This window comes from Podarcis bocagei, assembly GCF_964188305.1.
Source record: "Podarcis bocagei genome assembly, chromosome: 4".
Lineage (NCBI taxonomy): Eukaryota > Metazoa > Chordata > Lepidosauria > Squamata > Lacertidae > Podarcis > Podarcis bocagei.
This window is the reverse complement of record NC_138128.1, coordinates 6,788,218-6,813,461: the sequence shown is the minus strand read 5'-3', so window position 1 is coordinate 6,813,461 and position 25,244 is coordinate 6,788,218. Positions and strand designations below refer to the sequence as shown.

Genomic DNA, 25,244 nt, shown 5'->3' with positions numbered 1-25,244 from the left:
CTGTAACTGTTCCGGTTTCAGAATATGCCTCAGCCCGGTGTCTGACTCCCGCTCCAGATACTCCAGCTTCCGGGACAGGACGTCCGCCCTCTGGTTCTGGTGCCCTGGCATGTATCAGATTCTGAAGTCGAAAAGAGCAAAAAAAAAACCTTTGCCAATCTAGTTTGCCTCTGGTTCAGATGCCCCCCTCAGGTCCAGCTGAGCAAAAAATTTCACCGACTGTAACCTCTCCAGCAGGTCACCAATATGTGGCAAGGGGTATTGACTAGGAATCATGAGGTTGTTGGTTTTTCTGTAGTCCACCACGAGACGTCTTTCTGGGGTGTCTTTCTTGTTCACAAAGAACACTGGTGACCCACCAGGTGCTCATGACAGCCTAATAAACTCACGTTCCAAGTTCTTCTTCAGAAACTCCCGCAAGTTGGCTAATTCTGCTTCTGACTAGGAATATAGATGACTGGTTGGCACCAGGCACCAAGTCTAGTTTGCAATCATAAGGTCTGTGGGGTGGGTAACCTTCTGCCTCCTTTTCACAGAACACATCCCTATAGGCCTTATACTGTGGGGGTATGGAGCTCTCCTCCCCCATGAGTTTTTCCCCCTACCTCTGCCCCCTTGGCTCCTACCTCTATTGGCACTTCGAACCCTAGGCAGTGTGCTTGGCAGTAAGCTGAATCAAACGTTAAAGAACGCTGCCTCCATGCTATTACTGGATCATGCATTGTGAGCTAACGTGGTGATGTGAAACATCATTGTCTCCTTGTGGCCTGACAACTCCACTCCCATGGGCCATGTGGCATAGGCAACTTGCCTCCCTCCCCCCAACGGGCTGCCATAAATTGGTAGCACTTCCAATGGGGCGTCTTGTCTCCGCGTGCCCAGCTTCTGCTGCTCCACAAAGTCTGAGTCTAAAAAGTGCACGGAAGCCCCTGAGTCTATGAGTCCCTGGACCTGCACCCTGCAGCTGCCTGGGAGTTGTAGTGTCACTGGCACCGTGATCCCAGGAACCACCGTTTCAATCTGAGGGCTCAATTACTGACTTCCTTCCCAGCTGCCGGCCTCCTTCATGGACTGGGGCTTCCCGCTTCCTGCCAGTGCTTCCTTAGATCTTGGACGTCCCTCTACACAAGCCCCAGACAGAAAACCCCCAGTCTTCTTGCTTGGACACTGTCTTGCCAAATGTCCAGATTGCCCACATGCACAGCAACTTTTGTGACGTTGGCCCCCCGCCATTCAAGCTGTTCCAGGGTTCCCCCTCCCTGCTGAGCCCAGTTGCATCTGCTCTGGAAGGTCTCCTTGTCTGGGCATGCTGCCAACTCTCTGCTCAGGCATGTTGGGAATGTGGCTTCTCCAACTTCCACTGTTGCTGCCTCAGTCCAAGCTTCAGTGAAGCTCGCACCACATCATCCAAAGAGTCCATGGGCAGCATTCTTGCCAGTTCATCTAATATCAATTCATTCAACCCCACCCAGAACATGGCTGCCAAAGGCTGACTGTTTGCTTGCCACCCAAGCTTTTGAACTAACAAGTTGAATGCAGTCCATAACGTGGAGACATAATCACTCCCCTGGCGGAGGTTTAACATTTGTTGTGCAGAGGTAGTATTCTGCAGCGGATCATTAAAGATTCCATCCATAGTTTCCCAATACTCCCCCAGGTTTGAGAGAGTGCTGTGCTTGGCTGCCATTAGAGGAATTGTCCATCCTTTAGCATTGCCTTCTAACATACTAATTAAATATGCCACTCTCTCCTTATCAGACTTGTAATCCACTGCTCTCTCGTCTAGAAAATAGAGAGCTTCGTTTTAAAGCCAAGATAGTCCACCAGGTAACTTACATATTTAGAGGGATTTTACTGGCTCTGAGAGTCCTTTCTGCCTCTAAATGCAGTCTTTGTTCGCCCAGGGCCCGGTGAGGGTATCTAGCTGTGATTTCAGCTGCCAGCTGTACTGCTGCAGTTCGTTTATGGCATCCCTGGGCTCTCCTGCCCCCACTCCCGCTGCTCCAGCCCCCATTGAGTCCACACCCTCTGGTACTTGCCCTTGCATTCTGCTCTCTATCATCCCTCGGTGTGTGAGAGAAGAGAGATTTGGCAAGCTGTCAGGTTGGTAGGCTCTCCCACACAAGATGCAGTCTCTGACAGTTTTGTTGTTGTTGTTGTTTAGTCGTTTAGTCGTGTCCGACTCTTCGTGACCCCATGAACCAGAGCATGTCGGGCACTCCTGTCTTCCACTGCCTCCCGCAGTTTGGACAAACTCATGCTGGTACCTTCGAGAACACTATCCAACCATCTCATCCTCTGTCGTCCCCTTCTCCTTGTGCCCTCCATCTTTCGCAACACCAGGGTCTTTTCCAGGGAGTCTTCTCTTCTCATGAGGTGGCCAAAGTATTGGAGCCTCAGCTTCACGATCTGTCCTTCCAGTGAGCACTCAGGGCTGATTTCCTTCAGAATGGATAGGTTTGTTCTTCTTGCAGTCCATTGGACTCTCAAGAGTCTCCTCCAGCACCAGAATTCAAAGCATCAATTCTTTGGCGATCAGCCTTCTTTATGGTCCAGCTCTCACTTCCATAAATCACTACTTCCATAAATCACTACTTCCATAAATCACTACTTATGTTTAAATCAATAAACAAGATGAGCTTGAGCTCTTGGTACAGCAAACTAAATATGACATAATAGGCATCACTGAAACCTGGTGGGATAAGTCCCACGACTGGAATGTAATAATGGAGGGATACAATCTATTTCAGAGAAACAGACCAGACAAGAAAGGAGGAGGAGTGGCGTTATATGTCAGGGATGTGTATACCTGTGAAGAGATCCAAAATTTAGAACCTCAAAGCCAAAGTGAGAGCATTTGGGTCAAAATTAAGGGAGAGAAGAATAACAGAGACCTCATTGTGGGAGTTTACAAGAGATCCCCAAGCCAAACGAAGGACATAGATGATGCCTTCCTGGAACAGATGGCCAAGCATGCAAAAGGAAGGGAGATAGCAGTAATGGGGGACTTCAATTACCCGGATATTTGTTGGATGTCAAACTCAGCCAAGAGCTTAAGGTCAAACAGATTCCTCACTGGCCTTGCAGACAACTTCATTGTCCAGAAAGTGGGAGAAGCAACAAGAGGAACAGCCATTTTAGATCTGGTCCTAACCTATGTTGATGACCTGGTTAGTGGGGTAGAAGTGGAAGGATCATTAGGCGCGAGTGATCATGCTCTTCTGAAGTTTACTATACAGCGGAAAGGAGCAGCCAAGCATACTAGGACTCAATTTCTTGACTTTAAGAAAGCCGACTTCATAAAACTTAGGGATGTGCTGGGTGAGATCCCATGGACAGTAATACTAAAAGGAAACGGAGTTCATGATGGCTGGGAGTTTGTTAAGAGGGAGATAGTAAAAGCACAACTTCAGGCAATACCAATGAGACGCAAACATGGAAGGTGCCTAAAGAAGCCAGGGTGGCTATCTAAAGAACTTTTAACTGAGTTAAGATTTAAAAAGGATGTGTACAAAAAATGGAAAAGGAGGAAAACCACCAAAGAGGAATTCAAACAAATAGCCAGCACATGTAGACACAAAGTCAGAAAAGCTAAAGCACAGAATGAATTCAGGCTTGCTAGAGAGGTTAAAAGCAACAAAAAAGGCTTTTATGAGTATGTCCGTAGCAAAAGGAAGAACAAAGAAACAGTGGGGTCACTCAGAGGAGAAGATGGTGAAATGCAAACAGCGGACACAGAAAGGGCTGAACTCCTCAATGCCTTCTTTGCCTCAGTCTTCTCTGATAAAGAAAACAATGCCCGACCTGAAGAATTTGGAGCAAATGATTCAGCAGAGGAAAGACAGCCCAGAATAACTAAGGAGATAGTACAAGAATACTTGGCTAGTTTAGATGTATTCAAGTCTCCAGGGCCAGAAGAACTGCATGCAAGAGTATTAAACGAACTGGCAGATGTGATCTCAGAACCACTGGCAGTCATCTTTGAGAATTCCGGGAGAACAGGCGAAGTCCCGGCAGACTGGAGGAGGGCAAATGTTGTCCCTATTTTCAAAAAGGGGGAAAGAGAGGACCCAAATAATTATCGCCCAGTCAGTCTGACATCAATACCAGAGAAGATTCTGGAGCAGATCATTAAGCAAACTGTCTGTGAGCACCTAGAAAGGAATGCTGTGATCACCAATAGTCAGCATGGATTTATGAAAAATAAGTCATGTCAGACTAACCTGATCTCATTTTTTGACAGAATTACAAGCCTGGTAGATGAAGGGAACGCAGTGGATGTAGCCTACCTTGATTTCAGCAAGGCATTCGACAAGGTGCCCCATGATATTCTTATAAAGAAGCTGGTAAAATGTGGTCTTGACGAGCTACCACTCAGCGGATTTGTAACTGGCTGACTGACCAAACCCAAAGGGTGCTCATCCATGGTTCCTCTTCATCCTGGAGAAGAGTGACTAGTGGGGTGCCACAGGGTTCTGTCTTGGGCCCGGTCTTATTCAACATCTTTATCAACGACTTGGATGATGGATTCAAGAGCATCCTGATCAAATTTGCAGATGACACCAAACTGGGAGGGGTGGCTAACACCCCAGAGGACAGGATCACACTTCAAAATGACCTTGACAGATTAGAGAACTGGGCGAAAACAAACAAGATGAATTTTAACAGGGAGAAATGTAAAGTATTGCACTTGGGGGGGGGGAATGAGAGGCACAAATACAAGATGGGGGACACCTGGCTTGAGAGCAGTACATGTGAAAAGGATCTAGGAGTCTTGGTTGACCACAAACTTGACATGAGCCAACAGTGTGACGCTGCAGCTAAAAAAGCCAATGCAATTCTGGGCTGCATCAATAGGAGTATAGCATCTAGATCAAGGGAAGTAATAGTGCCACTGTATTCTGCTCTGGTCAGACCTCACCTGGAGTACTGTGTCCAGTTCTGGGCACCACAGTTCAAGAAGGACACTGACAAACTGGAACGTGTCCAGAGGAGGGCAACCAAAATGGTCAAAGGCCTGGAAACGATGCCTTATGAGGAACGGCTAAAGGATCTGGGCATGTTTAGCCTGGAGAAGAGGAGGTTAAGGGGTGATATGATAGCCATGTTCAAATATATAAAAGGATGTCATATAGAGGAGGGAGCAAGGTTGTTTTCTGCTGCTCCAGAGAAGCGGACACGGAGCAATGGATCCAAACTACAAGAAAGAAGATTCCACCTAAACATTAGGAAGAACTTCCTGACAGTAAGAGCTGTTTGACAGGGGAATTTGATGCCAAGGAGTGTGGTGGAGTCTCCTACTTTGGAGGTCTTTAAGCAGAGGCTTGACAACCATATGTCAGGAGTGCTCTGATGGTGTTTCCTGCTTGGCAGGGGGTTGGACTCGATGGCCCTTGTGGTCTATTCCAACTCTATGATTCTATGATTCTATGATTCTACTGGGAAAACCATAGCTTTTACTATACGGACCTTTGTTGGCAAGGTGATGTCTTTGCTTTTTAAGATGCTGTCTAGGTTTGTCATTGTGTTTCTCCCAAGAAGCAAGAGTCTTTTAATTTTGTGGCTGCTGTCACCATCTGCAGTGATCATGGAGCCCGAGAAAGTAAAGTCTCTCACTGAACTCCATTTCTTCCCCTTCTATTTGCCAGGAGGTGATGGGCCCAGTGGCCATGATCTTCATTTTTTTGATGTTGAGCTTCAGACCATATTTTGTGCTCTCCTCTTTTTAACCCTCATTAAAAGGTTCTTTAATTCCTCCTCACTTTCTGCCATCTAGGTTGTGTCATCTGCATATCTGGGGTTGCTGATATTTCTTCCGGCAATCTTAATTCCGGCTTGGGATTCATCCAGCCCAGCCTTTCGCATGATGAATTCCGCATATAAGTTAAATAAGCAGGGAGACAATACACAGCCTTGTCATACTCCTTTTCCAATTTTGAACCAATCAGTTGTTGCATATCCAATTCTAACTGTAGCTTCTTGTCCCACATAGAGATTTCTCAGGAGACAGATGAGGTGATCAGGCACTCCTATTTCTTCAAGAACTTGCCATAGTTTGCTGTGGTCGACACAGTCAAAGGCTTTTGCATAGTCAATGTAGCAGAAGTAGATGTCTTTCTGGGATTCTTTAGCTTTCTCCATAATCCAGCGCATGTTTGCAATTTGGTCTCTGGTTCCTCTGCCTCTTCTAAATCCAGCTTGCACTTCTGGGAGTTCTTGGTCCACATACTGCTTGAGCCTTCCTTGTAGAATTTTAAGCATAACCTTGCTGGAGTGTGAAATGAGTGCAATTGTGCGGTAGTTGGAGCATTCTGCCCTTCTTTGGGATTGGGATGTAGACTGATCTTCTCCAATCCTCTGGCCACTGCTGAGTTTTCCAAACTTGCTAGCATATTGAGTGTAGCACCTTAACAGCATCACCTTTTAAAATTTTGAATAGTTCAGCTGGAATACCATCACTTCCACTGGCCTTGTTATTTGCAGTGCTTTCTAAGGCCCATTTGACTTCACTCTCCAGGATGTCTGGCTCAAGGCCAGCAACCACACTACCTGGGGTGTACGAGCCATCCATATCCTTCTGGTATAATTCCTCTGTGTATTCCTGCCACCTCTTCTTGATGTCTTCTGCTTCTGTTAGGTCCTTACCACTTTTGTCCTTTATTATGGTAATCTTTGTACGAAATATTCCCTTTCTTATCTCCAATTTTCTTAAACAGATCTCTGGTTCTTCCCATTCTGTTGTTTTCCTCTATTTCTTTGCATTGCTTGTTTAAGAAGGCCTTCTTGTCTCTTCTTGCTGGTTTTTTGAAATCTGCATTCAATTTCCTGTATCTTTCACTATCTCCCTCGCATTTTGCTTGCCTTCTCTCCCCCGCTATTTGTAAGGCCTCGTTGGACAGCCAGTTTGCTTTCTTGCATTTCCTTTTCATTGGGATGGTTTTCGTTGCTGCCTCCTGTATAATGTTGCGAGCCTCCATCCATAGTTCTTCAGGCACTCTGTCCACCAAATCTAAGTCCTTAAACCTGTTCCTCACTTCCACTGTGTATTCATAAGGGATTTGGTTTAGATTGTATTTTACCAGCCCAGTGGTTTCCTACTTTCTTCAGTTTAAGCTTGAACTTTGCTATATGAAGCTGATGATCTGAGCCACAGTCAGCTCCAGGTCTTGTTTTTGCTGACTGTATAGAGTTTCTCCATCTTTGGCTGCCGAGAATATAATCAATCTGATTTTGATGCTGCCCATCTGGTGATGTCCACGTGTAGAGTCATCTTTTGTGTTGTTGGAAAAGCGTTTTTGTGATGACCAGCTTGTTCTCTTGACAGAATTCTATTAGCCTTTGCCCTGCTTCGTTTTGATCTCCAAGTCCAAACTTGCCAGTTGTTCCTTTTTTCTCTTGATTCCTCCTTTAGCATTCCAATCCCCTATAATAAGAAGAGCATCCTTCTTTGGTGTCACTTCTATGAGGTGTTGTAAGTCTTCATAGAATTGGTCAATTTCAGTTTCTTCAGAACCAGTAGTTGGTGCATAAACTGTTACCATAAAGCACCAATGCTGCAGCAAGCAAAGGCTCCAGCAGCTCAGTCAGCTGCTTGTGGCTGGAAAGCCAGACAGGATGTTTGTGACTGTTGCCATGGAAACAAAGGGGCAGTCCATTCTGTACTGAGCACCGGATGTTAGCTCAGTGTGTGTGTCATATGACCCGTACTGGAAGTACATGGGTGGAGTTTCTTCTTGCTGTTGTCGAGTGCAGACGTGTTTCTCTGTACTGATATGAGAGACAGAAATAAAAGATGTAAATAGTTTTCTGTCTGCTTCTTTCCCCTCCCTGGGGACACCAAAGGGGAGAGAGGAAGAACGGTGTGTTCCTCTCACACATCTGAGAAGAATCGCCGGGACCTCGCCTGCTTATCAGCAGAGTGGAGACGCGGGGAGGTCGACAGGAATATCTGCCGGTGCCTACGCTGTGGCACATTCCTCTGACCCAGGCAGAATTCCAACAGTGGCAGCCTTCGGATGGTTGCTGTTTTCTTTGATCCATCGGACATCTGCATGAGAGGCTGGTGAATTGTCCTCCTCTGCTCCATGGAAGCCTGATTTGAGAGGCTGATTCTCTGCAGCCAGAAGCTGACCAGAAGAAGCTGACAGCCAAGCCGATGCTCAAGGTATGAAACTTTTAAGGGCTTAGAAGTGTGAATGCAGATTGATTCATTCTCTGCTTCACGGAGAGCGTGTGTGGGAAAGCAGCTCCAACTTAGAAGAGGCCTGCATTCCAGGCATTCTTGCGGTTTCCTGTCCGAGGAGAACTATGTGCTGTTGCTAAGCAACGTCCTTCAGTGAAGGCTGTGCCTCAGAGAGGAGAAATGGAAAGTTACTCGAGAGGGCTGGACAGTCAGACTATGCCTCAGAGAGGCGAAAACAAAGTTTTGTTATGACTAGGTCCTCACGAACTGCTGGAAGGGACTTTCCAACGCAGCCAGTGTCAGAGTTGCCAGGTGTCAAGAGTGTAAACAAGCCAGCTATTGGATTTTAGAGGCTTGTGTTTCAGAGTCCATGCAAGGACTCAAAATGGATGCCAAGAAGGGGGGAGGCTTGCCTTCTCCACCCCTCCTGACCAATGACAATTATTCATCTTGGTCTGTAAAGATGAAGGCCCTGCTGCAGAATCAGAGACTGTTTGGGGTGATTGAGAATCCCATCCCTGCAGCACCAACGCGTGCTTGGAAGTCACAGAATGTGAAGGCTAGGACTGCTATAATTCTGTGCGTCTCAGATGATCAATTGGTGCATATTCGGCATTTAGAACATGCGCAAGAGGTTTAGGACACGCTGCGTACAACGCATCAGAGAGATGCTGGTTCTTCAGCATTGCTGTATTTTGAGAAGTTGACCAATCTGAGATTAGCGCCTGATGGTGATGTTCAAGCGCACCTGACAGAAATGAAGTTCCTGCGTCAACAGATGGTGGAACGCAATTTCCGTCTACAGGAGGAAGTGTTTTGCTTCATGATGATAAACAGCCTGAACCGGACTTACAAGGTTGTTGCCAGTCAGCTTGGTTCGCTACCTGCTCAGGATCTGACCGCGGAAAGGGTGTGTGCCGTCGTCCTGAACGAACACGACAGACTTGCTGCACTGGAAGTGAAAGACAGAGGGAGGCAAGAACAGGGTTCAAATCTTCCCACTGCTGAATCTACTGGAGAGCATGCCGTAGCATTGAGTGCCGTCCGATGCTATAATTGTGGACAGACTGGGCATCTACAGCGAAACTGTAAGAAGCCGCGACAGTCAAAAGGAGCCAAGAACAGCTCTACGAAGCCTGAGGCGTCAAGCAAAAGCCGTACCAAGTGCCAGGTGAAACCTGCAAAGGTGATGATGGCGAAAGGAACCACGCCAGATGTTGGGAACGCATTCATAATCGACACGGGCGCCACGAAGCATCTCTGCCCACACAGAGGACTGTTTTCGACGTTGAAGAAGCAAAGCTTCACTGTGAAACAAGCCAACGGTCAAGAAATGGAAGCTACCGGAATTGGGACTGTGTATCTTGAGAGTCTGAACTTGACTATAAACGATGTTTACCTGGTTCCAGAACTGAAATTTAGTCTGCTGAGTGCTTCACAGATTGCAAAGAAAGGACTAAAACTGTACTATGATGCTAAAAGATGCAAGATCTACAAAGATGGAGAACTGTTTCTTACTGCCAAAGAGAAAGATGGACTGTATTTGTTGACTTTTGATCAAAGTGATTACATGAAATGTAATACTTCTGATTCTAACGATATTTCTCTTGCAGGTGTGACCAGTGTGAACACCAAGAAGGTGGCCAAGAAGGTCCACAGAGCTTTTCAGCGGGTGTATGCTGATGTGATTGGTCCTCTAGAACCATCTAGAGGCGGTGCAAAATATTACCTTGTGTGTGTTGATTGTTACACTAATTATTCTTGGGTTTATATGATGAAGAAACCGCAGGAAACTTTAGAAAAGTTTCAAGAGTTTTGTGACAAGGTTAAAAGTATGCATGATGCTAACATTGATTGTCTTTTCACAGATGACAAGCCAGTTTTTCTTTTACAGGATTTCCAGAGGTTCCTGGATGAGAAAGGGATGAGACACAAACTTGCTAGTTCCGAAGAAGCATGGAAGAAATGTGTCTGTGTTAGGGTGAACAAAGAATTGCAAAAAGGGATGAATGCGCAATTGCTAAGTTCACATTTACCACATAAATATTGGGCCGAATCGCTAGCGTCCTATCTTCACGTGTGGTTGAGAAAAGTCTCAACAGAGTTGGGATGTTCTCCTTTTGAGAAGCTGTTTAATAGAAAACCTTCTGTTGCCCATTTTAAGGTTTTCGGGTCTCATGTGAGAACAGAAGCTCCAAGTGGGGTAAAGAATGCCAGAGGCATCTTTGTGGGTTATGAAAAAGGTCTCTACAGAGTAATTTTGTCTGAATCTGGTCAGGTGATTCTCACAAAATTTCTAGAGAGTGCTCCTGAACAGGAGAGAGTGATTGTTCACACTTTTTCTACAGAAGATTCTGATGATGATGATGATGAGTTTGATCTTATTGAGTTCAGTGGTACTGATGATGATGACACTGATAGCTCAGACAGCTCAGTTGTCACAGTCATTGAGAGGAAACCTCAAATAATGACTAGACCCTCAGAAGAGGAGGATAAACCACTGATTAAGCTTAGTACTGGTTCTCCAGAGAGTTCAGAGGCTGAACCAGAAAGCAGAGAAGAGCAGCAGCTCTTACGAAGGTCCGAGAGAGCAACGAAGGGTGTACCACCCAAGAGGTATTCAAAGGAGTTTGCTAACCTTGCATATGTTGCTGTTGTAAATGACCAAGGACAAATTGAAGCTGTGTCTGAGTCAGAGACAAAGGCACAACAGAGAGTTGTTAACCAAGGTAATGTGAAGTCACACAACCAGAGAGGTACATTGGTAAAACCAGTGGCGGGTAGTTCCAAGGGTGGAACTAAAACAACAGGGGAATGTTATAAGTATAACAACTGTTTGTTTTCTTCTCTGGATGACGCTTTGCTCGCAGCACGCATTGATACTTTAGGGGGAGTATGTTACCATAAAGCACCAATGCTGCAGCAAGCAAAGGCTCCAGCAGCTCAGTCAGCTGCTTGTGGCTGGAAAGCCAGACAGGATGTTTGTGACTGTTGCCATGGAAACAAAGGGGCAGTCCATTCTGTACTGAGCACCGGATGTTAGCTCAGTGTGTGTGTCATATGACCCGTACTGGAAGTACATGGGTGGAGTTTCTTCTTGCTGTTGTCGAGTGCAGACGTGTTTCTCTGTACTGATATGAGAGACAGAAATAAAAGATGTAAATAGTTTTCTGTCTGCTTCTTTCCCCTCCCTGGGGACACCAAAGGGGAGAGAGGAAGAACGGTGTGTTCCTCTCACACATCTGAGAAGAATCGCCGGGACCTCGCCTGCTTATCAGCAGAGTGGAGACGCGGGGAGGTCGACAGGAATATCTGCCGGTGCCTACGCTGTGGCACATTCCTCTGACCCAGGCAGAATTCCAACATAAACTTGGATCACTGTGATGTTAAAAGGTCTGCCTTGGATTCGTATCAAGACCATTCTATCATTTTTGAGATTGCATCCCAGTACAGCTTTCGCCACTCTTTTGTTGACTATGATGAGCACTCCATTTCTTTTACGGGATTATTGTCGACAGTAGTAGATATGATGGTCATCCAAACTGAATTCGCCGATTCCTGTCCATTTTAGTTCACTGATGCTCAGGATGTCAATATTTATTCTTGCCATCTCATTTTTGACCACATCCAACTTACTCAGGTTCATGGTTCTTACATTCCAGGTTCCTATGCAAAAAAATTTTTTAAAGCATTGGACTTTCCTTTTGCTTCCAGGCATATCCGCAACTGAGTGACCTTTTGGCTTGTACTTGTCCTCCGCTCTTCCTCAGTAGCATGTTGGACGCCTTCTGACCTGAGGGGCTCATCTTCCAGCATCATAACTTTTATGTGCCTGTTGTCTTTGTCCATGGAGTTTTCTTGGCAGGGATACTGGAGTGGCTTGCTGGTTCCTGCTCCAAGTGGATTACAATTGGTCAAAACTCTCCACTATGACCTGTCCATCTTGGGTGGCCCTGCATAGCGTAGCCCATAGCTTCTCTGAGTTATTCAAGCCCCTTCGCCATGGCAAGGCAGTGATCCATGAAGGGGGATGGTGTTGTTGTTGTTGTTGTTGTTGTTGTTGTTGTTGTTATGTCAAATGTTGGTTGTAGAACATAATCTGTTCAACTGAGGTACGGCTTCCGATTGGTTGCAGATGCAGATGGACGTTTGCTTCCAAAAAACATTAAAAAACCAGAGCATTTACTTCTGTGTTTTTTAGCATTTGGGAGCCAAAACATTCCAAAATGGAGGCGTTCAAGATCTGAGGTTTGACTGTATTTATTATTACATTTATATTCCACTCATCCTCCCAAAAGAACCGAGGGCTGAAAAGAAGCAAAACTGAGAAAGATCTAAACTGAAAAGCTTATTGGAAGGGGATATATTAATCTCAAGTTGTATAGGCTGTTTGTTCAACCAGCACATTGAACTTAGCTAATTGTCAGCCAGTGGCATAACATGCTGGCTATGTCTTGCCCCCATGAGCAGTCAAGCCACTGCATTTTTTGCCAGACACTGTTTCTTTTTTAAAAAATAATAATAATATTTATTGCTTTTTCAACAGTTTAAACAAAAAAAAATGGACAATACAATACAATGCAAAAACACTACATAACACTAACACTAACACATAACACTAACACATTAAACGAACAAAACAAAACAAAACAAAAAACAGTTTAAAATACATCAAATCATTTCAATATCTTATCTTTCATTCACTTATTTCAACGACCTCCTCATTCCACTTCTGTTAATTGTTTCAGCAATTCCTTTCCATCTTCCTCTGTTTTCTATCCTATAATTATCTTAACACATTCTAACCTTATTTTTTCCTTTAATATTCTATTAATCTATTTATACTTAATTCCTTATAACCTTTCTACTAAAGCCATATAACTTCATTCCAACATTCTTCTAACATTCATTAATTTTACAGTATTTCTGTAAATAGTCTTTAAACTTTTTCCAGTCTTCTTCCACCGACTCTTCTCCCTGGTCTCGGATTCTGCCAGTCATTTCCACCAGTTCCATATAGTCCATCAATTTCATCTGCCATTCTTCCTGGGTGGGTAAATCTTGCGTCTTCCAATACTTCACGATGAGTATTCTTGCTGCTGTTGTTGCATACATAAAAAAGGTTTTATCCTTCTTTGGCACCAATTGGCCGACCATGCCCAGGAGAAAGGCCTCTGGTTTCTTCAGGAAGTTATATTTGAATACCTTTTTCATTTCGTTATAAATCATCTCCCAGAATGCCTTAATCCTTGGGCATGTCCACCAAAGGTGAAAGAATGTACCTTCAGTCTCATTACATTTCCAACATTTATTATCGGGCAAATGGTAAATTTTTGCAAGCTTGACTGGTGTCATGTACCACCTATAAATCATTTTCATTAAATTTTCTCTTAGGGCATTACATGCCATGAATTTCATACCTGTGGTACATAACTGTTCCCAGTCAGCCATCATTATGTTATGTCCAACATCTTGTGCCCATTTAGTCATAGCTGATTTCACCATTTCATCCTGAGTATTCCATTTCAACAGCAAGTTATACATTCTTGACAAATTCTTGATTTTTGGATCTAACAATTCTGTTTCCAATTTTGATTTTTCCACCTGGAAACCAACTTTTTTGTCCAAATTGTATGCCTCCATTATTTGGTAATAATGGAGCCAATCTCGCACTTTGTTTTTCAATTTTTCAAAGCTCTGCAATTTTAGTCAGTCTCCATCTTGTTCCAGAATTTCCCAATATTTCGGCCGTTTGGCCTCCATATTGAGTTTTTTCCGTGCCTTCGCTTCCATTGGTGACAACCATCTTGGGGTTTTCTTTTCTAACAAATCCTTATATCTTATCCAAACATTAAACAATGCTTTTCTAACAATATGATTTTTATTTATTTTTTAAATAATATTTATTAGTAGTTTTCAGAATTATAAGAAGAAGAAAAAAAACATTAAAAAACAACACTATAATAGACAAAAAAGGAAAAAACACAAAAACCAATACAACAATACAACAAAAAGATAAAAAGAAAAAGAAAAAAAGAAAAAGAAAAAAAGAAAAAAGAAAACAACACAAATCCCAGATTACATATCTAAAACTTCCATTTGCTTGTTTCATTGACTTCCTCACACCTCCCTTTTTGTATTCTAGTTTAATTAGTTATTTCAGCAAATTCTTTCCATCTTTCTCAATTTTTGTTAAAAAATTTATCCTAACCGAATTTAATCTAATAATTAACTCAACCAATTCTTTCCATCTTTCCCCATATTCTATTATTCACATTACCTTAATTAATTTAACCTTATCTTACCCTAAAACACCTTAAAGCTTGAATCTTAGTTATCAAATATACATTACTCCTGATATCATTTCTGCTAAAGTCATATAGTTTCATTTCAACATTTCCCCTAATATTCATTAATTTTTAGCCAATTCCCCAAATAGAAAATTTTTCTTTATAAATTTTCTTCCAATCTTCATCCAACGTCCCTTCTTCCTGGTCTCGGATCGTGTCAGTTCTTACTGTCTATTCCATCTAGTCCATCAACCTGGAAGCCTTATGTCCGAGGCCCTTAAGTCTCTTCCATGTCCCTTCTGCAATTCTTCTTCTTGTTGTTTATACTTGCCCTTTTCCTTGTCTTTTGTTGGTCTCTTTCTTAGTTTCTTTCCTTTCTCATTGAGGGGTAGGCCTCTGGGGGATTCCAAGCCAAAATTGTCTCCATCTCCCTTCATCAAACCCGCCCATTCCCCACAGTCCCACTCCCCACAATCCTCAATATAGTCCAAAAAGCATTTAAAAGCATATTCCAAGGTCTCTCCATCATTGGGAACCTCCTCAACTCCAGACGCCCCCTGGCCCACTCCAACTTCAATCTTCAATGACAACGGCTCATACTCCTGTAGGGCCTCGAGACTCTCCATTTGAATTATTTGGGGTGCAACTGCATCCTCCTCCATTATCTTCTGCACTTGCCCAGTCAGTACAGATTCATGAGTTGGTCCCTGGATAATTTCTGTATCAATATTCCCTATTTGCCCACAGTTATTAACTGCAACAGTCAAATCCATTTTCTCATTCATCAAGTCCATCTTCTCATGCATCTGTTCTAGCAGGGCACTTGTCTTGCATAAGGCAAGCACCCATTCTTCTTTCCAACTCATCTTTAGTCAAGGTCAGAAAAACCTGTTCCCACGGTCTTAATCTCACATCTGTTGAGCCCTCAAATGTACTGCAGCAACAATTTGACAAGTTCCCTCTAGAGGAGGCAATTTCTATTTGTATCCATTTTTTTAGGCAAGTCCAACAAAGGAAAATTACTTTCGTTTTTCAGATATTTTTCAGATATTTTGTTTCTTTAAAATGCAAAAGGCAACATTGGAATCAGCTTGTTTCTCTTCTTTAGCTATCTGTCAAAATATTCCATTGACAGTCAATGAACCTCTCCAACAATTTCTGTCTCTGACACCCTGTTCCCAGGTTAGAGACGGTGGAAACTTATCCTTCTTCACTCCTCTCCTGCTAGGGTTGAACAAAGTCCCCCCCCCTTTTCTCCTGCTTCCAAGGGGGTTTCAGTAATTCTAAATGAAGGAAATTTAGACTTTTTTGACAGCTTTCCAGGCTTTAGCTTACAAAGTTTTTGCTTTAGTCTATATACAAAAAGCGGAAGGCAGACTTCCTGTTTTGAACCTTCCCGCTTCGTTACCAAATTAAGAAATTTCTTGATCCAATTTTCCGTTTCTACTCACGGGTACTTGTTTTAAATCCAATTGTCCACAGGAAAAAGTCAGCTCTCTCCAGCAATGGCTGTGCAGCTTCACTCCGTGAAAGTAGCAGTCAGTTCGCAGCACCGTGCTTCTCACCCCACTTCGCTCCGGAGCTCCTAAATGGGATTCCCTGCAAGTAGGGGGGCGCTCTTGGTGCCCTGCCGAACCCCACGTTCCCAGGTTTCCTCCGCCTGGGATTTCTAGCGGGTCCCCACCTTCGCCGCGGCAGGAAGACCCAGTTTCCACGGAGCCCGTTCCTCCGAACAGAGGAACTCCGCCATTCACCGATGGCGCTGACCCGGAAGTCCCCTCTAACAATATGATTTTTAAACGCTTTATGTGCTTTTACCTTATCGTACCACAAATATGCATGCCAGCCAAATGCATTATTGAAGCCTTCTAGATCCAACATGTCAGTGTTTTCAAGATGCAGCCATTCTCTCAGCCAGCAAAAAGCAGCTGATTCATAATAAAGTTTAAGGTCTGGCAGGGCAAATCCACCTCTTTCTTTAGCATCAGTTAATATCTTAAATTTTATTCTAGGCTTCTTGCCCTGCCAAACAAATCTGGAAATATCTTTCTGCCACTTCTTGAAACAATCCATCTTAACCAAAATTTGCAGCGTTTGAAATAAAAACAACATCCTTGGCAATACATTCATTTTTATCACAGCAATTCGACCTAACAATGATAACTTCAAATTTGTCCATATTTCTAAATCCTTTTTCACTTCAATCCAACATTTTTCATAATTATCCTTAAATAAATTCACATTTTTGGCAGTCATGTTAACCCCTAAGTATTTCACTTTCTTAACCAATGTTAGTCCTGTCTCCTTTTGCCAGACACTGTTTCAAGGGCAGCCCCAAATGCAGCACATTGCTATAATCAGCCTGGAGGTAACCAGCACATGGATGACAGTAGTTAAGCTATCCTGATCCAGAAACTACTTAAGCTGTCTTATTAGCCAAAGCTGCTGTCAGGGCTGCCTCAGGTCTCAGCTCACAAAAGACCAACGCCAGGTTCTTCTTATATACAAGGATGTTTATTGCAGTTCATTATTGCTTTCACAACCGAGGCGCGCAGCCCCGCGTCTCTTAGCCTAGACGTTTTAAGTCCCCTCTGAATCGGTCCCGCCCCTACACCAGCTTAAGAGGCTTGTGCTAGTCCACCTCTTCCTGTCTTTCCTTTTCCGCAGGGTCTTTCTGCCCCCCTGGGTTCCTTCCCTCCTGCTCTCTCCTGAAGCGGATTCCTCAGATGCCTGTTCCCCCCTCCTTCGTGCTTTGGGGCCAGGCTCCTCCTCCGGGCTCTCTCCATTTCCGCGCGCCTCCACATTTGAACTTGGCGCGCGTTCGCTACCCCTGACCTTCCTCTTGACACTTACACTACTCCCTGTACTACTCTCCACCTCTTCCGACAGGACGTCCTGCCCCGATCTCCTTCCCCTGTCTCCTTCCTGCTCCCCTCTGAGTGTCACACTGGGAACTCCACTCTCCTCACTTCGTTCCTGCTGGGCAGCCGGCCCCGATCTCCCACTCCCACTCGGGGTTTCCCTGCTGCTTCCCTGCTCCTGGCAGGTCCCCCCTGTGACCCCCCTTGGCCTGACTAGGGGCGCCCCCTTCTGGGAATCCTCCGATTCACTTGAGAGACTCATGGAAGACCTCAAGTCATTGTCATCCTCTTCCTCACAGTCCTGGGATTCTTCCCCATCGCTCTCCGTCTCCCCCCTCACCTGTGCCTCTGTCCCTGAACCCCTGACAGCTGCCTTGCTAGCTGAAGCTGGTAGAAGGCACTAATGTCACCTGGGCCTCTAGCAGCTAAGATGGATCCAGGAGCACCTCTAGTCTATGAACCTGTTCTCTCATGGGGAGTTGAACCCCATTCGTAGCAATAAACTGAACAATTGACTAGACTCCAACCACCATGCCCCCATCTTACCAGGATTCAGACTGATGTAGGCATCAAAGCCTTCAGCAGAAAGAACTCTGAGTTCAAGCTCTACATCTAGAACTGAGGGCCAGGATAGTAAATGCATTACAATTGCAGCATGCAACATACTTCTACTTGCAGTTGAAACTAACCACAGTGCGGTACAATTGCTAATTCCACAAAGCACTTGCTAGTTGCAATCCATCAGGGGTGCCACTTGAGTAAAATATGAGGAAGGGGGCAAGTAAGCCCAACCTCACATAATCAATCACATGATGAGGATTGCTCTTTCAGAGCTCTGCCAGCACTGGCGATCTCTGGCATTGAATGTGTTGGTCTCGTGTGGGGCACCAGGGAGATCTTGGCTGTCTGGCTGGTGTACTGACCACCCAGCACACCAGCAGCCACCCTGTCAGACTGAGGCATCTGATCAAGGCCTGTATTTTAAAATGAGCTTAAAAATATATTTGCAAATGTTTGTATGTTTCATGCCAGGCAGAAAGCAGCTGGCTAAGTACTTTGGCAGTTGTTAATCCTCCTGAACAGGGCCCCCCTGATTTATAGCAGTAGCAGGAGACACGTTTCTCAAAGTTGTAAAAGGGAAATACAAGTTATACTGACCCTACATATTACAGAATACAATCAAGCTGCAAAAACACTAATTAAGAGTTGGTAAATAGTAAGATTTATTGTTTAACAGAAAATAATACTATGTGCCTCCCATCAGACTCTAGTCATATTTTCCTAAGGTTAAAGGGCAAGAGCTAATGGGAAAAGCAGCTTGCTGGGAAAGGGGGGTGTAAACTGAAGAGGCTTTTTTGAAGCTGTTTTCTACTGAGTTCCTTTTTTACTTTGCAAAGGCCTTTTCTTCTAAAAAGCTATCTATGTTATGTATGAAATTTGTTGGCTTAATGTAATTATGCAAAGGATTTAGAAAGTAAGAAATGTTAGATTCTTATGTTAGATTCTTATTTCATTGATGGTGTGTGAGAAGGTGAACCCAAGATCTCTGTTTAGACAGAATTTAATACCATGAGCCATCTGTTTTAGCCATTTATTTTGGAATGAAGGGGCAACAGGGGCAAAAGGTGATCTGGTAATTAAGGTGCCTTGTCGAGGCAAATGTAAGATATATGGCTACTTGTCTGCCATTTATGGATAGAAGGAAATATAGATCTTTGTCTCCCATAAAAGGTAATAGGAAATGGGTGTATCTTTTATGATTGGTTCTAGCAAACAGCCAATAGGAATTTCAACCAGGCTGATTGGACAGAGGCAGCCAAAGGAGGAGCAAGGGGGCTGGGCTGAGGAAATATAAGTGCTGGCCATCAGGGCTGGAGTGGGCAGAGCTTTGGTAACCATATACCACTGTGCCTATCATTTATTTGTCTGACAAATAAATTATTATTTTAATAATTGCTATTGCTGCGTTGAATATTTCATTCCAGCTAAGCGTTAACCACAAGCAGGGTGCTACAAGACCTGCTGGAGGTGGCGGCGGGCTGGGCTTTGGAGTTCCCAAGCTTATTGGTTTTGGGAGACTTCAACGTCCATGCCAATGCTGCCCCCTCCTCACAGGCTCTGGACCAAATGACTTCCATGGCAACACTAGGGCTCTCCCAGTTTGTTTTGGGCTCCACTCATCAAGCAGGCCACATGCTGGATTTGATCTTTGGTGCTGGCATAGATGTGATCATACTCCCCCCTGTGGAAGTGACATGGTCTGATCACTGCACTCTGAAAGCCAAGATTGACTTCTCGCTCCTCCCCTGCTCAGGTGGCAAGACTATTTGGGCTTGCCCGCGAAGGCTGATGGATCCTAATAGATTCCGTCAGGCCTTGTGGGACTCTGCTCCTCCTGATGACTCATTACATGACCTTGTCGAGGACTGGAATAACCGGTTCTTGGCGGTCATCAATAAGATCGTGCCTAAGCGCCCTCTGCAACCCTGCCGAAACCAGGCCCCTTGGTTTATCTAGGAGCTCCGGAAAATGAAGCAGGACCTCAGATGGCTAGAGCGAGTATGGCGACAGACTCGTGATGGAGCTTCAAGAACATCTTATAGGATGCTTATGAAAGCCTATGAGATGGCTATGAAAGCTGCTAAGAAATCTTACTTTGCAGCTTCCATTGCATCCGCTAGCTCTCACCCGGCACAACCTTTTCGAATAATTAGGTCAATAACGTCCTTAGGAGGACAACCAAATTTAAGCATAAATTCGATTCACAGCTGTGAGGCATTCACAAACTTTTTTGCCGAGAAAGTCCTGTTGCTCCGCCGTGACCTCCCTGCCAATTTAGATACAGTGACAGAACTGGAGGCCCCTCGACAGTCTTCGGGTCCAGTGTTGGATCATTTCGATCAGATACTCCCTGCTGTTGTGGATAGATTCCTCTGAGCTAGTAGGCCCACCACTTGCCTCCTTGATCCATGCCCGTCTTGGCTGATTAGGGTGTGCCCAGATGTTGCACGGATCCCCCTGGTTGAAATTATCAATTTGTCCCTTGGCATGGGGACATTCCCAGGAGAGCTGAAGGAAGCAGTGGTGTGTCCGCTCTTAAAGAAAACTTCACTAGATCCTTTAGATTTATCCAATTACCGCCCAGTTTCAAATCTTCCATATCTGAGTAAGGTAATTGAGAGAGCGGTTGCTGAACAGCTTGGTAGGTTTCTGGAGGAAACATCATCTTCTGATCAACATGATTTTCTGGACCACTGCCTCACCGACGTGGGGATACAGGGCATAACCCGTAAATGGCTGTGATCTTTTATCTGTGGTCAGGGACAGAGGGTGGTGCCAGGGAGGGAGATTTTGTCATGCCACTCCTTGGTGTGGAGTGCCACAGGGCACAATCCTCTCCCCAATGCTTTTTAACATCTTTATTCGCCCCCTTGCCCAGATTGTCTGGAGCTTTGGGCTGGGTTGTCACCAATATGCTGATGACACTCAGCGCTATCTGCTGATGGATGGCCACACTGACTCGGCCCCGGACACACTGACCAGATGCTTGAACCTTCATACCTACGGAACCACCTCTCCCAGTATGCCCCACGGAGAACCTTAAGGTCCGTAAATAGCAACATCCTAGTGGTCCTGGGCCCTAAGGAAGTCAGACTAGCCTCAACCAGAGCCAGGGCCTTTTCAACACTGGCTCTGGCCTGGTGGAACACACTGTCTCATGAGACCAGGGCCCTGCAGGATCTGATTTCTTTTTGCAGGGCCTGTAAGACAGAGTTGTTCCGCCTGGCTTTTGGCTTGGAATTAACTTGATCCCCTCCCCCTCTTTCTTTTCCCCTTTTTCCTTCTGTGATGGAACTCCTACTTGGGGACTTCCCTGGCTTTTTTCTGGCCCACATGGGACCAGTCTGTATTTCTTTTTTCTCAACCAGACTTGACATTTTCATCCCCAAAAACGTTTTTGAGTTTCTGCTGAAACGAGGCTGCATTTTAATGTTGTATTTTAATCTTGTTTTTTAAGTTGTATTTCAATCAATTATTTTATATCTGGTTTTGGCTGGGGAGGGTGGGGTATAAATAAAATTTATTATTATTATTATGCGGCTCACGCCCACCATTAGAATGGCAATTGTCTTGAACTTAGAGGGAGCCTGGTGGTCCCCTCAAATATTTTAGGGGGGCACTGAAAGGACCTCAGCCCCTAGTTGTTCACTCCTAGGTAACCCATTTCCTCTTGAGTGCAACAATAATAGAGAACCTTTGCTCTGGACAGCCCTTGAAACGTTTTCTCTTGGGAAAATACCAGGAGAAACTCTTATTCTTCACTACTTACCTTTTCCTTTTATCATAGTCCTAAGGAAAGGAGTCTCTGGTCGCTCGTCTAATTCTTCAGAGTGGTCAGTGAGCGCTTCTTTCACTGCTTGGAATCCAGACAGTACTACAGTGGGTAGATGTATTGTCCATAGGGTGAAAATATTTCCATGTTGCTTTGCCAGCTGCCATTAGGGTCAAAAGAGAGGAGAGGAATGATGTGTTCAAAAACTGCAGTTGGATATTTCAACTTAATACAAGAGCTTCAGTCTCCCTCACCTCTGTAGCTTCTTCCATATGTCCAGAGCTCAAGTTATGGCTGCTCCCTGCTGCTTCTCCCTTCCCTCTGCATACCACTCTTATATGTTTGCTCTCTATGCCTGCATTCTCATTCTCTGTCAGTGAAGCAACATCGCTGACACCAGGCTTAAGAAATTGAATAGCACCTGCAGGTTAATTCCATGTTGAGAGGCTGCCATGAATGAATGCTGAGGACCTACGTGGTCAGTCTTTTTAAAAATATAATAATATTTTATTCTTTTTTCCATTTAGAAAGTTATATTTGTTGCACAACAATTATATTCCAATTCAACAAAACAAGTGACTTCCCACTCACCCAACATCTTGTTTATAACTTGAATTACATACAAGTGCATTTTAAAGTTCCATCTTATCTAATTTCATCCTCTCCAACATGTTTCTTTTTTTTAAAAAAAAGAAGATATTTATTAAGGTTTTTAAAGTATAACAGTGAAAATAAAAATAAAAATAGACAAAATACAAAACACAACATAAAAAAGTTAAAAAACAAATAATTTTCCATAACATATCTTCCTTACACTTATTTCCCCGGACCTCCTCATACCTCCCTTCTTTGTATTCCACTTCAATTTGTTAGTTCAGCAAATCCTTACCATTAAGCTTTTACCCATTTGTAAACCTTTTTTCATGTCTCCTAAAGCATTACAGCTCCAACATGTTTCTTAATATATTCTGCTGTTTTCTTACACTTCAAACCACGCTGTGGTCTTTACATATGGGAAATAACTTTTTATATAGGCTGCAAATGTTTTCCAATCTTCTTTAAAAGATTCTAAATTAGTATCTTTTATCAATTTTTGCCATCTCTGCATATTCCAAGATTTTCATAAACCATTCTTTCTTTGAGGGTGTTCTCTCCTCCTTCCTCAGTTTAACAGTATACAATAAATATTTTTGATCAGTAGTTTTTAATGCACATTTTAAACTTTTTTATGGTTTTGTGCTTTTCAGTTTTAATAATAATATTATTTGTATTATCCCTATTATTTGTATATATTGCAGTTTCTTACAAAAGAGGCTTATGGCATTTACCATTTACTATTAGATGCTATTCTTTAAGCTGAAATATCACAATTGTTGAGGGAAATAGATAAAGCAATTGCTGAAATCAGACTGAATTATAACTAAGATGTAAGTACCTTAATGAAAGTATCTTCATGAATCTTAAATCCAAAGTTCCACAAGGTTACAATGAGAGGAATCTTAAGAGGGCCTGGAGGGTCATGCCTGTTTGACCAGAGCAGTTTCTTGGAGTTCAGAATCAGAAGAACCACCAGCAGAGCAATCAAAATTGCCCATATCTCCATCCTTCTCTTGCTGTCTCTTTCTCCTTAATTCTTTCTAGGTTGCCTGGTCAGGTTCAACTCTCTTTCTCTAAGGGCTTTTTGCTTTCCTCAGAGACATCAGCAGTGCTCTCTGTTTTTATATGCTCAGTTATTGAAAACAAATAAGCAACAATGGGTGTGATACCATGTGCTAATAGCCTTGGAATGTGATTGCAAGTCATGTAATACAATTGAACACTGTAATCATTCTTATATGGCTCACACAAATGAGAGTGTGTTTGATGAATTGTATTTAGAATCCCAGCTATCTTAAGACTGATTTTGTGACACAGATATTTTGGAAAGAATTTTGTACCAAATATTCATAAAATAAAAAATGAATATGAGAAAAGCCCCACTGGATCACACCGAAATCCTCTCTTGTGCAAATAGAGGGATAACCTCTTTTCTCCCTTGAAGAGTGCATAGAGCTGGAGGAGGAATTTGAAAGAGTGATAGTCTTTCCTGCTTCCTCTTTATGATCTATATGTACTGGATCCAACTTTTACCCAGACTCTTAGGAAAAAGCCAAGTGTGCATGTGTACATTCTCTCTCTCCCTCCCTCCCTCCATTCCCCCCTCTCAGGGGGCTTATCTGGGAGAGTGAGGACTGCTTGTAAGTGAAAGAGTAACACCCCTGAATAATTTAACTCCTTATAAAAATTCATGATCTACACCAAGATTCTGAATATTCATTATCTGTCAAGGCTTCTGTCTCAAAATAGAAGAAAATGTTTGCTAGTATTAAAATAGTTTAGGGAAACAATAGGTAAGAAGTGTAGGTGCCAACTTCTTTTGGACCCCCAATAAAATATTTTGGGGGACCTTCCCCACCCATGTTCAGTATACACCTTTAGGCGCCAGGTAAAAATGTTCCTTTTCAACCTGGCCTTTGCCTGACTTGATCTACATCTTATACCCTTTTGAAAAATGCTGTATCTTTTTTTTGGGGGGGGGTTATTGGGTTGTTGGTTTTGTTTTCATTTAATGTATTTAATATTTTATGTGAACTGCCCTGAGACCTTTGGGTATAGGGTGGTATAGAAATATAATAATAATAATAATAATAATAATAATAATAATAATAATAATAATAATAATGATGATGATGATGATGATGATGATGATGATGATGATGTTGACAATTGAGGGTGTAGATGTCAGCTTCGCCTTTGAGCCAGTGCCAACGACTGGGCTCATCCTCTTCAGCCCCGACTGGGCCAGGCAAGCTGGAAAAGCACTCCCAGAGATCTTCCACTGCAGGGAGCAGGTCTAAGTGCAATGGACTCACAACTTAGAGCTGTGAGCACCAAACTCAGTTTCAAAAGTCAGCGGAGCACAGCAGAGTATGAACCACATGAATGACAGCTCTGAAGTATAACTTCTTTTATTCTCTACAGCTACTGCATAAACTAACTAAAGACTAATCGGAGACGCTGGACTGCATGAGTGTTACAGCTGCTTAAACAGTCACCTTATCTATATACAGATAACACTCAGACTCCCATAGGCTGGATCGGAAGAAGCGATGAGCAAAATCCGCCCCCTCCTTCCTGAAACATTGTCAGCAGATTCTTGCAATGGGAGGGGTGAAACATCCTCACTTTCCACCCACAACCCATCCCAGAAACCAGATTTACAAGGATTAAGAAGACCTGTGCCATTCAAGAAAGCCTGTAGCTGGCCCACACTACCAAATCAACATGGCAAATTACATAGAATCTGATCTATAAGATGCAAGGCCAAAATGGAGGAGGTGCAATAATAATAATCAAAATATCTTTCAAACGCGGATGTACCGCCCCACAATGAAGTAGTAAACATAGCCATAATTAGTACAATCTCTGTTTCTCATTGGAACATAATGAACCATGAGTCAAGCACATATGTTATGGCCACAAGTCCATATGCCAGGGATCATTGAGGGTTTTGAGGCATGATGGCATGCACTGGCTGA

At 43.6% G+C, this 25,244-nt stretch overlaps 1 protein-coding gene across 2 annotated transcripts in view; it reads right to left on the bottom strand.

Moving 5' to 3' along the window:
- The window catches only part of LOC308584986 (cytochrome P450 2J2-like), a 31,827-nt gene extending 8,453 nt beyond the window's left edge, over positions 1 to 23,374 (bottom strand). Inside the window, exons 1-2 of one of the 2 annotated variants that reach the window (XM_081190408.1) lie at positions 23,102 to 23,374; positions 21,664 to 21,826 (exon numbers count right to left, since the gene is read on the bottom strand). In XM_081190408.1, the coding sequence (XP_081046534.1) occupies positions 21,664 to 21,826; positions 23,102 to 23,269 (331 nt within the window). In that variant the 5' untranslated portion in view covers positions 23,270 to 23,374. The remainder of the gene's footprint in view (positions 1 to 21,663; positions 21,827 to 23,101) is intronic. The other variant, XM_081190407.1, reaches the window with a different exon arrangement.
- Positions 23,375 to 25,244: the final 1,870 nt, after the last annotated feature.